Source organism: Salvia miltiorrhiza, chromosome 5 (assembly GCF_028751815.1).
Source record: "Salvia miltiorrhiza cultivar Shanhuang (shh) chromosome 5, IMPLAD_Smil_shh, whole genome shotgun sequence".
NCBI lineage: Eukaryota > Viridiplantae > Streptophyta > Magnoliopsida > Lamiales > Lamiaceae > Salvia > Salvia miltiorrhiza.
In genome coordinates, this window is record NC_080391.1 from 14,942,108 (window position 1) to 14,955,837 (window position 13,730).

The window sequence follows — 13,730 nt, forward strand, 5'->3', positions numbered from 1 at the left end:
ATATTTTAAAATATTACATTTTTCACAAAAATATATAAAAAAAATACAAAAGAAAAACAAAAAATAAAAAACAAACGAAAAATAAAGAAAATACCGAAAGAATAGAAAAACCAAAATATATTAAAAAATACAAAAGAAAAATAGTAAAATTTAAAAATAATGCAAAGAAAAAAAAATATTGTGAAGAAAAAGAATATATATAAAGATAAAAAAATAAAGAAAACAGAAAAAGGAAAAAAAAAACAAACAAAAAACAGAAATGGGGGCAACAGTATTCGAAATCCTGACCTTGGGGAGAAAGAGTAGTGGCTGTTACCACTACACCACATCATAAGTTTGAAAAGCATTACTATAACTTAATTTATAAACACATGAGTTCGGGTGGTCCGCATACCATGCGGCCACCCGCACACAAGTCTTTGCGATTGAGAGAAAATTGACCATCGATTCAAACTTCTTTTGTCAATTTCCATAGAAAATATAGGTAGGGGCCAAACATGTAAATAAAGTTTTATTACTGACATTTGAAAAAGGATACATCTTTCTCTCTCCAAAAAAAAGGATATACCTAATTAGGACTGACTTTTTTCCCCCCTTTTTTCCCTTTAAAATTTACATGAAATTAGACTGAAATTAAAACTTTTTGCATTATTTAATTTTGTGTTTATTATTTAAGCTTCAGGTGCAGCTTTCTAATTTTATCATGTTATAATCTAGCGATATATTTTGATTGTAATCAAATGTACAATCATATAATACTTCACAATACATAATAAATGCAACATAGAATAAATTCATATGACATCGATATATCATCTTGATTCATATTTTTGTCAAGCTCGTTATATTATTTAACACAAGTTTATCTCTTAATTATAGTGTACGTATAATTATAGATGTATTTAATTTGTCTTTATATATTTTACTAAAATATCCATATAAAAATATAATCATCAACTGATTATTCCTAACTATACGATAAATGCATTGGTAGTACAACTGTCTGTTTAGATAAGGGTGCGTTATCTTTGGTTGTAAATTTATCATGGGAAAAATGAAGGATAAACAAAATTTCACCATTTAAATCATTCATTTCTTTTTCCACATTTCCTACTTGACCCTTACTCATTCTTTATTTATTATCACATTATTTTTGGTTGAATAATATTATCTCTTCTTTGTAGTGTAAATGGGGAATGAGTAAAAGTCAAGTTATAAATTTGGAAAAAGAAATAAAGCATTTAAAGGGTGAAATTTTATTTATCCTTCTTTTTTTCATGATAAATTTACAATCAAAGAGAATGCACTCTAACTAGATATTTTTTTCGAATGAAAAAGAAAAAGGTAAACACCTATGTCCGTTTGATATGGAAAGAAAATATGAACGAGAAAATTTGATTAAAATAATCAGAAAAAAGCAAGCAATGCCAATTAATTTAATCCTTTTATTGATCCTTCTTCTAGGAAGAAAAATGATTTCATTCTAATTCTCAAAAAAGAAAAAATGATTTCATTCTATGACTTTTTCGTTGATTTTTTGGAAGAATATTTCCTTGGATAATTTTGATCTTCGACATTAACGTTTTTCCTTAGCTATGAAACAAAAGAAAAGCGCAACTTTATTTGATTGCCCTCTCTCGCTCTCGCTCTCGCTCTCGCTCGCACTTCCGCTGCAACGCAGGTGAGGCCAAATTCCATTTCCAATAATCTTCTATTCTATTGTATCTTTTCGCGAAAAACTGAAAAAGAATCCGCCTTTTTTCCCCCAATGTGAGAGATTATTTATGCAATACGCATGCATTATTAATGTTTATGTTTTTTTTAATTCCTTTCCAGTTTCAGATTCGATCTGCACAATTTTCTCACTTTTTCCTCTCTTTTTTTGCCTTCCCCCGAATCGTATATATATATATATATTGTAGATTGGAAGTTTTTTTTATTGCATATCTACGGTGAAATCACAGAGGAAAATAAAAGAATAGAATGGGATACATCGGGGCTCATGGAGTTGCGGCTTTGCGCAAGCACAAGTATAGCGGAGTTGATCACTCCATAGTGTCGAAATACGTGCTTCAGCCTTTTTGGACCCGCTGCGTCAACTTATTCCCTCTCTGGATGCCGTAAGTTCAATCCCTCTGTTCGTGTGTATGGGGAATTTGGTCGTGCTGTGATGTTCGACGTTATTTTTCTGAATCTTATCTTACTGATTCCTTTTCAATATTTGTGTTCTTGGAGATGCAATTTGTGCTTTCTTTTGGAGTGGTGTGTGCGTTATGAAGCCGGATGCTTTTCTGATATTCGTGTTGGGAGAAAGGTGGAAAGGGCTAATTTAGCTGCAAAATTAGGAGGAATTGTGGGATTTGGTCAGAAATGTGTTTTTGTTTCTCCATAATTCTTCTAAGGAAATGTTAGGAGACTTAAAAGGGACCTTATTTGTGAACTGCCAAGTATGCTGAAGAGATTTGGCATTTATTGGTTTCAAGCATGAAACATGTTTCCAATTTTGCAATCACAAGAACATCATAATCCGTTCTTGGACAGCACCCTAGCCTGTCCTATTTTAGTGCTGCTGATTGGTTCTTGTTACAATACAATTTGTGTTTTGTTGGTAAAGTTCTTTTAGTAACTGTTACACACGCATCTTTTACATGTATGAACTGAAATCTTCTACTTGTGGTAGTTTGTCCTATCCAACTGTTCTTGATCACTTCTATATATATATATATATATATATTTGTCATTATACCCATTTCCACTGATTGTCACTAATATCTATTTGTTTTCCTTTTGTGCATGGGCTGAGTTTGCAGACCTAACATGGTAAATGTTATCTGATTAACCTCTCATAACATTTTGATTATATATTGTAGGTAACAACATTTTTCCTCTGCCTATTGACATGTCAAATGTTATCTTTGTTTTCTACCCAGATTACACTTACAGGATCAATGTTTTTGGTTACATCTGCACTGCTTGGATATGTGAGTACTCTCTCCCTCTCTCAGTCACACACATGCACATATTGTTTCACAAACACATTCATGTACTCACATACCCACATCCTTAGAGGCTGTTGCCTGGGACTTTTCTCCATATGAAGAAAGTTTCATATTAATATTGAATGATTTTTGCAAATTTCATTTTAGAACTGTTATAATATGTAGGTACTTATCTACTTAAGATTATCGCTCATGTAGTGATGATAAATTTGCAAATCTTGCATTCTTAACCAACCTGGCGATAAACACAAATTTTTTTATCCTGCATATCTGATTCTATGCAGATATATTCACCTCAACTGGATTCACCTCCTCCGAGATGGGTTAATTTTGCCCATGGATTACTGCTCTTCTTATATCAAGTAAACTCAGATCTCTGTCCAGCTCTCTATTTATTTGGATACGAATCCCTGTAATCATATTTCCTTATTGCAAACTAAAAGTTCTATAAGCTGCCTGAATTCCTAGCACCCCCCAATGCAGTTTTAACGAATGTTCAATTGTAAGATGCAAAATCTTTTATTTTCTGTTTGAACAAGACAATTATTAATTTTTCAATTGTCTGCAGTTTCAATTCCTTGTTATGTTTGACCAAGAGTTTGTTGCTTATGTCTATTATTTCTTGTCTTCTAAAATTCACACTAGACTTTTGACGCTGTTGATGGAAAGCAAGCAAGAAGAACAAATTCTTCTAGTCCATTGGGAGAACTTTTTGACCATGGTAATGTTTGTCCCTTTAGTCGTTCCTCAGTCTGTGAATTTGCTACTGCATTCTTTTCTTTGTTGCATTTGTGAAGTGCTAACTGTAATCTTAACCTATTGCTGCCTCAAAAAATCTCAGGGTGTGATGCTCTTGGATGTGCGGTATGTATGGAAGTTTTATTATTTTGTGCAAGGTGTTCCCATAATTATGTTGCTTCATTTTTCTGTTTGGTTTCTTCTTATCCAGTTTGAGGCCTTGGCCTTTGGAAGCACTGCCATGTGTGGTGGGAGTACTTTTTGGTTCTGGGTTATATCAGCTGTCCCTTTTTACTGTGCTACATGGGAGAAGTAAGTAGATCTTTGGTTGATTCCTCTCAAATTGTTATATTGCTATGCCTTTATTAATTTATCTATTGCATTGTTCCAGCTATTTCACCAATACGCTTATTCTTCCCATTATAAATGGACCTACTGAAGGCCTTCTGCTGATATATATGGTCCATTTTTTCACTGCTATTGTTGGTATTGCTTCTATCATTTTACTTCCCCTGCTTATATTTGAATGACCCTATATGTTGGTGTGTAAATTTTATATGCCACCTAAAATGCTGAGATTTGAGTCTTAATTGCTTTGTTTTCAGGTACTGAATGGTGGGCTCAACAGTTTGGGAAATCCATCCCATTCTTCAGCTGGGTTCCATTTGTAAATGGTGAGTCTAGAAAAGTATTTCAGTGTCGGTAATATTTAGCATAACCATACATATTCATCATCGGAGTGTCTCTTGCTTTCAATCTGATATAGGTATCTTATCTAATGCGGTGTTTCATTTATTATGATTGGGACATACTCTGGTACTTATTTGGTCTTTGTTCCTGTATTAGCCCTCCATACTGATGTCATTCATTGACGTAGTGCCTCTTTCGTTTCTTGCTTATGCTTGTGTGCTCTAGTCAGCTTCTTTTGATTGCATTGTTTGCTTTTTAATACCTTCCTTTTTCCCAGAACTGCCGATGTATAAAGCTGCATTGTTTATGATGATACTCTTTGCGGTTATACCTACAGTTTCATTCAAGTGAGTACAAGTTTTATATTTGACCACAATGATGCTTGGTAAAAAGGTCCAAAAAGATGTTTCTCATGGAGTCAATTAATCTTTTCACATTGGCTCTCTCTCTCTCTCTCTTCGATTCTTGTAAGTCATATTCGTTAACATCAGAAACAAGACATTTATAGTGCAAATGGCATTTGTTTCTTAAGTATAACCGCTGCTGCTCCACATTGAACTTTCTGGCAACTGTTGTTAGGGTTGGCTTAAATTGTGCTTTAAATATATGTCATTCACGTGCAGTGTGTACAATGTTTATAAGATTGTTCGGGCAAGAAAAGGAAGCATGCTGCTAGCGTTGGCAATGGTATGCACATTTGACAAACCAACAATAGCTCAGATTACAATTTTTATCAAAAATTCTCTCTTTAGAATTTGAATTAATATCTTGATCTTATTTATTGACAGCTTTACCCATTTGCTCTTCTACTGGGTGGAGTTCTTTTCTGGTATTGCTTGATATCCCACTATCTGCTTTATTTCTCATTTTTGTTTGTAATTTAATATTGGGTATATCTGCGCAGGAACTATCTGTCTCCTCTCGATTTACTGGACAACTACCCACACCTCGTCATATTGGGTATTGGTTTGTCATTCGGGTTCCTCGTGGTAATATTTCCTTGTAGTTATGAAGGTTTGCTGCATAACAATACAGGCTCGGTTTTGTTTGTAAACCTTTGAATTGTAGTTATGTATGTTGTTCCACTCACGTATTTTAGTGCCTAAAAGGTGTTATTTTTCTTTTCATGCATTTGTTGACGATGCTATTAGTTGAGGCAACCTTCATTTTCTACTGCATAATATCGAGGCATTATGTTTGTCTTCTTATCCCAGAGTGTCTAAACAATTTTCTTACTAAAATGATTGTGTTGCAGGGAAGGATGATTCTTGCCCATATATGTGACGAACCCAAGGGCTTGAAGACAAGCATGTGCATGGTACGAGCAATGTTTAATTCTTCTATAGAGTTTCTTCATGACATTTGATAAGGATGATTAGGTTCAGCAATTACTTTAAAAGGGAAGCCTGTCTTTATTTTGAGAGGTTGATGGGGAGTATAATAACAGTTTTAGTTTTGACTGAGCCACATCTCTGCAGAAGCCTTTTAACTCGTGTTTGTCTCTTTGCAGTCGCTATTATATCTTCCATTTGCCGTTGCAAATGCACTCACTGCCAGGCTAAACGATGGGTACGTGCTGAAAGAACTATTTTACTCTTATATTCTCATGCTGGAGCCGAGAGAAGCAACAATATATCTGATTTGATTATTTAACACTTTCTTGATCTTCATATATGTCACAGGGTTCCTCTTGTTGATGAGTTCTGGGTTCTTCTTGGTTTCTTTGGGTACTCAGGTACGAGCTTCCTGCAATATTGTACAATACCAGTTGACTCAGCCTCTTGTAGGAATTCAGTTATTTTCTCTCTTGAAGTAGTAGAAATGATTGCTCCAAAGATATTGTCTATCGAGTTTCCTGTTCTTGTCAGTTTCCTCTTGATCTTAATCATAGTTTCATTGCTGTGTGCAGCGATGCTATATATGCATTTTGTAACATCCATCATTCAAGAAATAACAACAGCTCTAGGAATTTACTGCTTCAGGTAACGAATATTTTGAAAGGACTAATAGCTTTCTTCATCATTCGAATTTGCCTAGTTGCATTGCTTTGATTCTGCTATGTAAAATGACTGCTGAAACCAGTAATGCTTTGGTTTGGATGGGGAAATTCGCTGCATATTCAGCCTCTCAAATCTGTCTTATATAATCTGAAGTCTGAATGTTATGATTCTTTAACATAATCAATGCTCTGTTTTATCCAAATGCAGGATAACTAGAAAAGAAGCTTAAGCTGTGACTACTGCATGACTTTCGCTGTGCCTGCTTTTATCTTGAGGTATCAACAATTGAAGACTTGATTGTTTATTGTTGTACTCCGATGTTAACATCGTGCCTCGTCTTTGGTGAATCAGTCTCTCTAGGCGGCGACTCAACTCCACAAACATGGCAGTGATGGAGCTGTGCAAAGAAATATTCCTTGGTTTGTAACTAGGTTTTACATGTTGGTTTGTCCAAATTAGGCAACTCTTCACACACCATTTTTAGTACGCTTTCCTTTTGCTATTGTAAGTTTTGGCTGTTTTCATTTGTAGAATGTATGTGATGTGGTACATGAATTTAGTTTCATTACTTTATCACAAAACTTAGTTTGCATTTTGCACACGATTCTAGTACTTTTGTTAATGTATCTACTATACACCGATCAAACAAAAGTGACTCAAAAATTCAAACTGTCAGCAAACTTAACATGAAAAAATTTATTCCGTAGTTGTAAACTCTTACGCAGGGTGAAAATCTCAATAAAAGTGAGTTGAATTTGTGACTTGTTCATCATCATCGTTGATGAGCCGTAGCCTCTATGGGGCATAAACAGCCGCAAGATGTGTCGGTGCAGGCGGAGTCGGCTCCAACGACATGGTTGCAGTGACATATGCATCTTGGGTTTCTGCAGAGAATATCTTGACTCACACAATCTTGGTCTTTCATGCACCCTACAGCTTTATTGACGCATCTATATCAAATAATTCAAAACAGTAACATGTTGAATTGTAACACTTTATTCGTCAAGATTGAATTTTGCAGATGGGTAAAATTGCTGAGACACAGAACGAACCAGAGAGTTGAAGCAAGAGAATGCAACATTTCTTCATTTTTAATTCTTGTTAATTTTCTTATGTGTCATCCGCTGCTTTATATAACAGCATAGCTGCTTTGATTTTATGCTCCAAATTTTTGGTAAATCCATGATATGGTATCACAAAATCTCCTCTGGTATTATGTTAATACTTTATATGTAGAGAAAAATCGTTGTACACTTTATTTGCATTTAAGTCTTCCCTTGGACGGGATGATTTTTTTTCTCTCTTTCTTTTGGTTAGATATTTCGAAAAGATTTTTGTCAATTTCTATTCCAACTATACTCCGTAGATGAGAGTCAGACATTGATGGCAACAAAACAGATTTTGATTATGGAATGTTGGAAATATTTTCCTGGTTACTTCTGCATATGCATATTTTGCATGTGGTTTTGAGAGTAATTTATTTAGATTTTGAATCCATATAATCATGATTCGATGTTTTGCTAAATGTGGAGCAAAATAATAATTATATTAATGACACACTTTATTTATTTATTTTTCCAGTTTAATTTTTCAACTTTTAAGCTCATGAATTCGGAAAATTTTATGACAGTTCCGGAGCTGAAAATCAACACTTAGAGATCTGCTGTATTGAATTTGATATGCCACATTGTCTCACATTTAATTTTTTCTTCAATTTTAATTTTGTATATTTTAATTTAATTTTCATAATTATTAATCAGAATTTATTCCATCCGATTAGGATTATCATTTAATTTCACTTTATAGTTAATAATTCATTATTAAAGTTGATAAATTGAAAATTAGTGAATGTAATTCTTTTAAACTTTAATTTTTTAAAATAAAAATAGTACAATAAATTTTATTTTTTTATAAAAAATATTATTAAAATAATATATGCTATAATAAGACGTGGTGTCACGCAAAAAATTATAGAACATGGGATCCATCTGAAAAATCAAAGCAGTAATGTCAGCAAAAGATAATTGAAGTAACAATTATAAAAGTATACTGACAGTATCATCACAATTACGACTCCATTTCAATGAAATTATTAAAGTATAGCCAAAAATTAAATAAATCCTACTTGCAAAGTTTCAAGCTTCCAAACCACTTAAAATTTCATTGTAAAAAGTGGAGGCGTTTTGGAGCATGAGCTAAGAATACTGAAGAAGCTACGTATGTACACCAATTGTTATCTGCGACAGTACAAAAATTTCATTATATTGCAGCCTCCAGCCATTTTGGCAGTCTAAGTGAAGCCTTCAAGCCAAGCCTTGTAAAGAATATGGCATACAAAAGATGCAGCAAGAACACGAAGAAACCGCAATTCAGTAAGAGCTGACATGAGATTGCGTGAGTGTGAGTAATATAATCGAGCTTAAAGTTTGGTATGCAAGAGAACACACAGAAAGAATGTGATGAATCACACGTACCAGAAACCCAAAGATGGAGTATATGAGATTCATCGAAGGAACTGCAATGATGCCTATGGACGATAGGATGTACGTGACAAGAGCATGAACGTTTATCGTAATCTACAACCCATAAAAAGGGTAATGAGCCCAAATATATTGATTTTGGTAATTGGAACACTAGTATGGAGGAATGTAAATAGGTTACCAATGCCAGTATATTCTCTCCGATTAAATATGAGGCGATAACAACATTAGCCAGAGCCCCTATAGCTCGAACCTGCAATTAAAAGCCACATTTTTGTGTCACTGTCACATAACATGTAGAGAGATGGGAAAAGAATTTAGTTAGGGGTGAAGTTTATACAATTGCGCACAAGGAGATTGAGGTACGCCAATTTGCCTTTGACCTGACAAGAATACACATAATATTATGACTTGTGCCCATTTTGGTCTCACTACAACCACATACGGTGAGATTTAGTGACTAATGAGAGAAGGAAAAAGATACTAGTAACCAAAAGAGATATAGCATGCCAGTTAGTCTAGATAAGCTTGCTCGTACATGATGCCTACCTCCACAAGGTGCCCATGCTGAAACCAAGGAAACCATGCAATAACTGGACAGAAATATATGTTCAAGTTAGAATGTGCTTAAAACCTCACTGAAATATATAAAAATCTGTGGCCATACAAAAAAAAAGGGCTTTTGAAAGTCTAGAGATGTGAATCTCTGAAGGTATTGTTACTACATAGATAACTGAAATTGTGTCTGTAAGAATGTATAACGGGATTAAACTATTTTTTTTCTAGTTTTCCTTACTAACTTATCACTTATCCAAGCCCCCTTTTAATGCCTTAAGCATGTTCTCGTGCTAAAGCAAGGGAATCATGACTTACAAAACGAATATCAAGGGAATTGGTCAGATAATTGGTAACAATAAGCAAGGGCGAGTACATTTCATATAAGACATTACAGAACTCACCAAATACGTAATTGCTTTCACTGGGCCAGATAAGACAAATAATAGTACAGTTGTTGCCACCTAACAAGATCATGAGACAACACGATCATTGCATTATCCGCATAAAACTCTTAAGAATGAAGACGTGATCAACAACAACCTCAGAGCACGACGTACCATGGTTTTCCTGCCAGCTGCAACACCCCATCTCATAGTGGATAGTACAATTGGCAAAGCAAAGAAACAGGCAAAATATTTCTGTGGAAATCAATTGAACATGACACTAGGTCATTCAGAAGGGGAAGCCAATGCATTTACTTGCAACAGTAGTAATTACCAACGGACTTTGTACATCAAGATATATAAATTGAGGATAAAACAACACCCTAATACATGCTCCAGTAATGATCAAGTGATTACTGATTAAGCATCATCTCAATCATTGCAGTGCAAGACTAATCTGGATTCAGTAATGTTGACGCAAGGCGTTTAATTACCCTACTTTTTTACATAAATATTGAATTCAATTTGTAACCAAACATCTAAAATTCACATTTTTGGCATACTGAACAACTTCTCGGAAGCCCTTCACCTTTCCCAGAATCAATAATTCGCTTAAGAATCATATGACCATTTGCAAAATCTCGTAGGTCGTAACAAAATTCAAATTGCAAAGGCTTCGTAAAATTGTAATAATCGCCCCCCAGTTAAAAGAGATTCGGCTCAATTGGAAATTTTAACAAAAGAAAAAAAGAGAGGAGTACCTCAATGGCGAGAGAGTTACTCAAGAGAAAGGCTAAAGCGGAAACAGCGGCAAACATTGCGCACTCCACCAATCTTAAAGTCTTCTGATAGACCTCGCCGTCTTCCGCTAGGTATTCTTCAAAATCTTCAATATCTTTTTCATCTTTATTCGTTCCAATCGAAAACGGAGCTGCCGCATTGATATTCGAATGCTTGACATACTTGGTAGATGAGTAGAGAAGTCCGACAATGGGTGAAGGTTTAACAGTTTGTTCACCGGATATGCGGAAAGGGAAATGGGGCATCGGCGGCTGGAGGCTGAGCTGGTGGTGGCGGTGGCGGTGGCGGTAGGCGTGGAGGTTGATTTTGAGGACACTCATTATCTTTTCATGGAAGTATTGAAACTGAAGATAAGACGAACAAGTATCTGTTTATTTGAGCTTAACCCATTTTCTGCATTTATTTTATTTGATTAATTAAATTGGTTTCAAGAAATTAGGAATCTTTTTTTCTTTTTCTTTTTTCTTTCCTCTGTTTTGAGGGTAGAAAATTGAAATTACTTCTTCCCCTACTTTTCGCTGCTACATATATAGCATAGCAAATTCACCTTTAGGGGGTCTGTTGTTGCTGTTGAACGCTGCCGCTATTGTAGGAGGAGCAGAGGAGGCGGGCTGCTGCTGCTGGTGGTGTCGCGGCAGTGTAACAGCCGCGCCGAAGAAGGAGAAAGAGAGGAGGCACAGCGGCCTGCAGGGCAGCGGGGAAGAGGTGGCCCAGATGGGGTCCTGCGCAGCTGCGCCGGCCTGCTGCTAGTCGCCGGTGGAGGATGAGTGGTGGTGGCGCTCGGCGCGGCGCGGCGCGGAGCCGCAGTTGAGAGGAGAGGAATGAAGGCTGCTAGAGAATGGGGCAGCGGGTGGTTTCTAATTGAACTCCAGAAATCACTTTGGGCCCGTTTGTTTGACAGGATTCTGGCATGCCAAAATAATTTGATTCCAAAATATTAAATTTTTATCAGTCGAGCGCTGGATCGAGGGGGCGTTGCACTGGAGACGCGGCCTGATGCGAGGCCGTGTCGAAGCAGCGATCCGGGGCGAGCGGCAATGGTGTATGGCGCGTCTTCGAAAATCGTTTTTTTTAAATGACCGTTGCTTTAATATTTTTTTTTTAAAATCGACCGTTGCTTTTGAACGGCTATTTTGTTTTTCTTTTTTTTCTTTCTTTTTTTTTCTTTTTTCCCTTCTATAAATATCACTCTTCCACAATATCAAATTCACCACTTTCTCAATTACAATTCTCTCTTTAAAATTTTTCCTAACAACAATTCTCTCTTCTACATTTTTAAATGGATCGTGAATTCGATGAATACCTCGGGCAACAAGGCGGTTCGAGGCTTCCAATGATGGGGTTTGCTCCATTTTCACAAGCCTCCAATGTCTTGGCTACGGGAAATCTTCCCACGCCGGCGGCGAACGCCAACGTCCAAGAAGAGCCGGAGGCGGTGAAGCCGAAAGCCAAGGGTACCCGCGCTGCATATTCTAGCGAGGAGTCCGAGCTCGTGGCAATCTTGTGGGCGGAGGCAACCCACAATCCTATTTTGGGGACCTCCCAAAAGTTGCTCCAATATTGGGAAGCAATTGCGGAGAAGTTCAACGCGTTCAATGAGTCGGGAGCGCCGCCGCGAAAGCCGGATTATCTCAAGTCCCACTTCGCCCGTGTCCAAAAGGAGACGAAATTCTTCGAGGGCTTCTACAACACTTGCAAGGAGAATTGGGGGAGTGGTATGAGCGACGATCAAATCTTCCAACAAGCCCAGACGATGTTCGAGGCGAATTTCAAGAAGTAATTCTCCTACGTCAAAGCTTGGAAAGTGCTTCGCGAATGCCAAAGATTCTTGTCGCAAGCCGGGGATGTCCACTCCGCAAAAAAGTCGAAGGGCTCCGATGGTGGAGCAACCACCACTTCTTCGGAGCTGAGTGTCACGACGAGACCCCAAGGCCAAAAAGCGGCAAAGCGAGACAAGGGCAAGGCGAAGAAGGGAGAAGGGTCTTCGGGAAGAGGTTCGACGTTCTCCGACGCCCTCAAGAAGGTGGCCGAAAGCATGAGGGAGCATGCTCTCAAAACGGGGGAAATCGCCGAGGTCAAAAAAATGCAAGCCGAGATGAAACGGGAGGAGATGGATATGAAGCTCTTGAACACGGACACGACGGGTATGACGGAGGCACAATTGGCCTTGCACAACCACCTAGTCCAATAAGTGCTCAAGCGTCGAGGGCTTATTTAAATTAGGAAATTATTGTTATTTTTTATTTTATTATCGTATTTTAATTATGCTTTTAATTTTATTTTAACTATTGTAATGTTTAATTTTATTTTCAATGAAACTGGAAATTTAAAAATAAAAGTGTAGAAATATGAATTTTGTGGAAATGGAGATCTAAGACACCCTTTAAGACACGATGCACTGGAGAGGGGTGTGTCTTAGGTGGGGATCACCATCTAAGACTACCCCGACACACCCCACTGGAGATGCTCTTAGGCATTCCTCGTCTTCATTCTCATGATTCTTACTTATTGTATTATTTTATAAAATGTAAATTATACTTTTTATTTAATAGGTGTTTAATGTTTTGTATTATTATTATTATTATTATTATTATTATTATTATTATTATTATTATTATTATTATTATTATTATTATTATTATTATTATTATTATTATTATTATTATTATTATTATTTTACTTTAAGAAAATCTTAATTTATTTCTTTTTAAACTATAAATCATACTTTATTATTATTATTATTATTATTATTATTATTATTATTATTATTATTATTATTATTATTTTATTATTATTATTTTATTATTTATTAATTAGTTCATAATTTATTTTAATCAAATTATAATTTAATTATTAGAACTATGAATCATACTTTATTAGAAAATCTTAATTTAATTTTTTTTAACTATAAATCATACTTTATGTCGTACATTATTATTATTATTATTATTATTATTATTATTATTATTATTATTATTATTATTATTATTATTATTAACAAATTTTGATTAAATTTTAGAGCTATAAATCACACTTTATTATTATTATTATTATTATTATTATTATTATTATTATGTAAGA

At 35.5% G+C, this 13,730-nt stretch overlaps 2 protein-coding genes across 10 annotated transcripts; one reads left to right on the forward strand and one right to left on the reverse strand.

Annotated features, from left to right (window-relative positions):
* Positions 1 to 1,476: 1,476 nt before the first annotated feature.
* LOC130986297 (choline/ethanolaminephosphotransferase 1) lies at positions 1,477 to 7,026 on the forward strand. 6 transcript variants are annotated; one of them, XM_057909667.1, is made up of 20 exons: positions 1,477 to 1,681; positions 1,965 to 2,120; positions 2,811 to 2,820; positions 2,931 to 2,981; positions 3,284 to 3,361; positions 3,645 to 3,720; positions 3,841 to 3,863; positions 3,949 to 4,049; positions 4,129 to 4,223; positions 4,343 to 4,411; positions 4,705 to 4,774; positions 5,051 to 5,114; positions 5,216 to 5,256; positions 5,332 to 5,416; positions 5,683 to 5,745; positions 5,938 to 5,996; positions 6,110 to 6,162; positions 6,337 to 6,409; positions 6,635 to 6,702; positions 6,779 to 7,026. In XM_057909667.1, exons 2-19 carry the CDS (start codon positions 1,984 to 1,986, stop codon positions 6,654 to 6,656), a joined length of 1,170 nt encoding a protein of 389 aa, XP_057765650.1. In that variant the 5' UTR covers positions 1,477 to 1,681; positions 1,965 to 1,983; the 3' UTR covers positions 6,657 to 6,702; positions 6,779 to 7,026. The 6 variants fall into 6 exon arrangements, with proteins under 6 accessions (XP_057765650.1, XP_057765649.1, XP_057765647.1 ...); XM_057909666.1 differs by having other exon boundaries at positions 1,478 to 1,770; positions 1,923 to 2,120; XM_057909664.1 differs by having other exon boundaries at positions 1,478 to 1,681; positions 1,923 to 2,120.
* Positions 7,027 to 8,435: 1,409 nt separating this feature from the next.
* Positions 8,436 to 11,598, reverse strand: LOC130986298 (uncharacterized). Of its 4 annotated transcripts, none has more exons than XM_057909673.1 (9): positions 11,197 to 11,598; positions 10,610 to 10,993; positions 10,023 to 10,103; positions 9,867 to 9,926; positions 9,457 to 9,500; positions 9,248 to 9,290; positions 9,089 to 9,160; positions 8,902 to 9,003; positions 8,436 to 8,741 (listed from the first exon to the last, which is right to left on the reverse strand). In XM_057909673.1, exons 2-9 carry the CDS (start codon positions 10,967 to 10,969, stop codon positions 8,718 to 8,720), a joined length of 786 nt encoding a protein of 261 aa, XP_057765656.1. In that variant the 5' UTR covers positions 10,970 to 10,993; positions 11,197 to 11,598; the 3' UTR covers positions 8,436 to 8,717. The 4 variants fall into 4 exon arrangements, with proteins under 4 accessions (XP_057765656.1, XP_057765654.1, XP_057765655.1 ...); XM_057909671.1 differs by having other exon boundaries at positions 8,436 to 8,806; XM_057909672.1 differs by having other exon boundaries at positions 8,436 to 8,806; positions 10,610 to 11,042.
* Between the last annotated feature and the right edge of the window lie 2,132 nt (positions 11,599 to 13,730).

Excerpts from the sequence above, each read along its gene's own strand:
- LOC130986297 (XM_057909667.1), top strand. The coding sequence starts at position 1,984 with ATGGGATACATCGGGGCTCATGGAGTTGCGGCTTTGCGCAAGCACAAG. Across the intron at positions 3,362-3,644 it reads TACTGCTCTTCTTATATCAA|ACTTTTGACGCTGTTGATGG; the intron begins GTAAACTCAGAT and ends AATTCACACTAG. Across the intron at positions 4,050-4,128 it reads TACTGTGCTACATGGGAGAA|CTATTTCACCAATACGCTTA; the intron begins GTAAGTAGATCT and ends GCATTGTTCCAG.
- LOC130986298 (XM_057909671.1), bottom strand. The coding sequence starts at position 10,969 with ATGAGTGTCCTCAAAATCAACCTCCACGCCTACCGCCACCGCCACCGC. Across the intron at positions 9,291-9,456 it reads AGCATGGGCACCTTGTGGAG|GTCAAAGGCAAATTGGCGTA; the intron begins GTAGGCATCATG and ends TATTCTTGTCAG. Across the intron at positions 9,004-9,088 it reads GAGAGAATATACTGGCATTG|ATTACGATAAACGTTCATGC; the intron begins GTAACCTATTTA and ends TATGGGTTGTAG.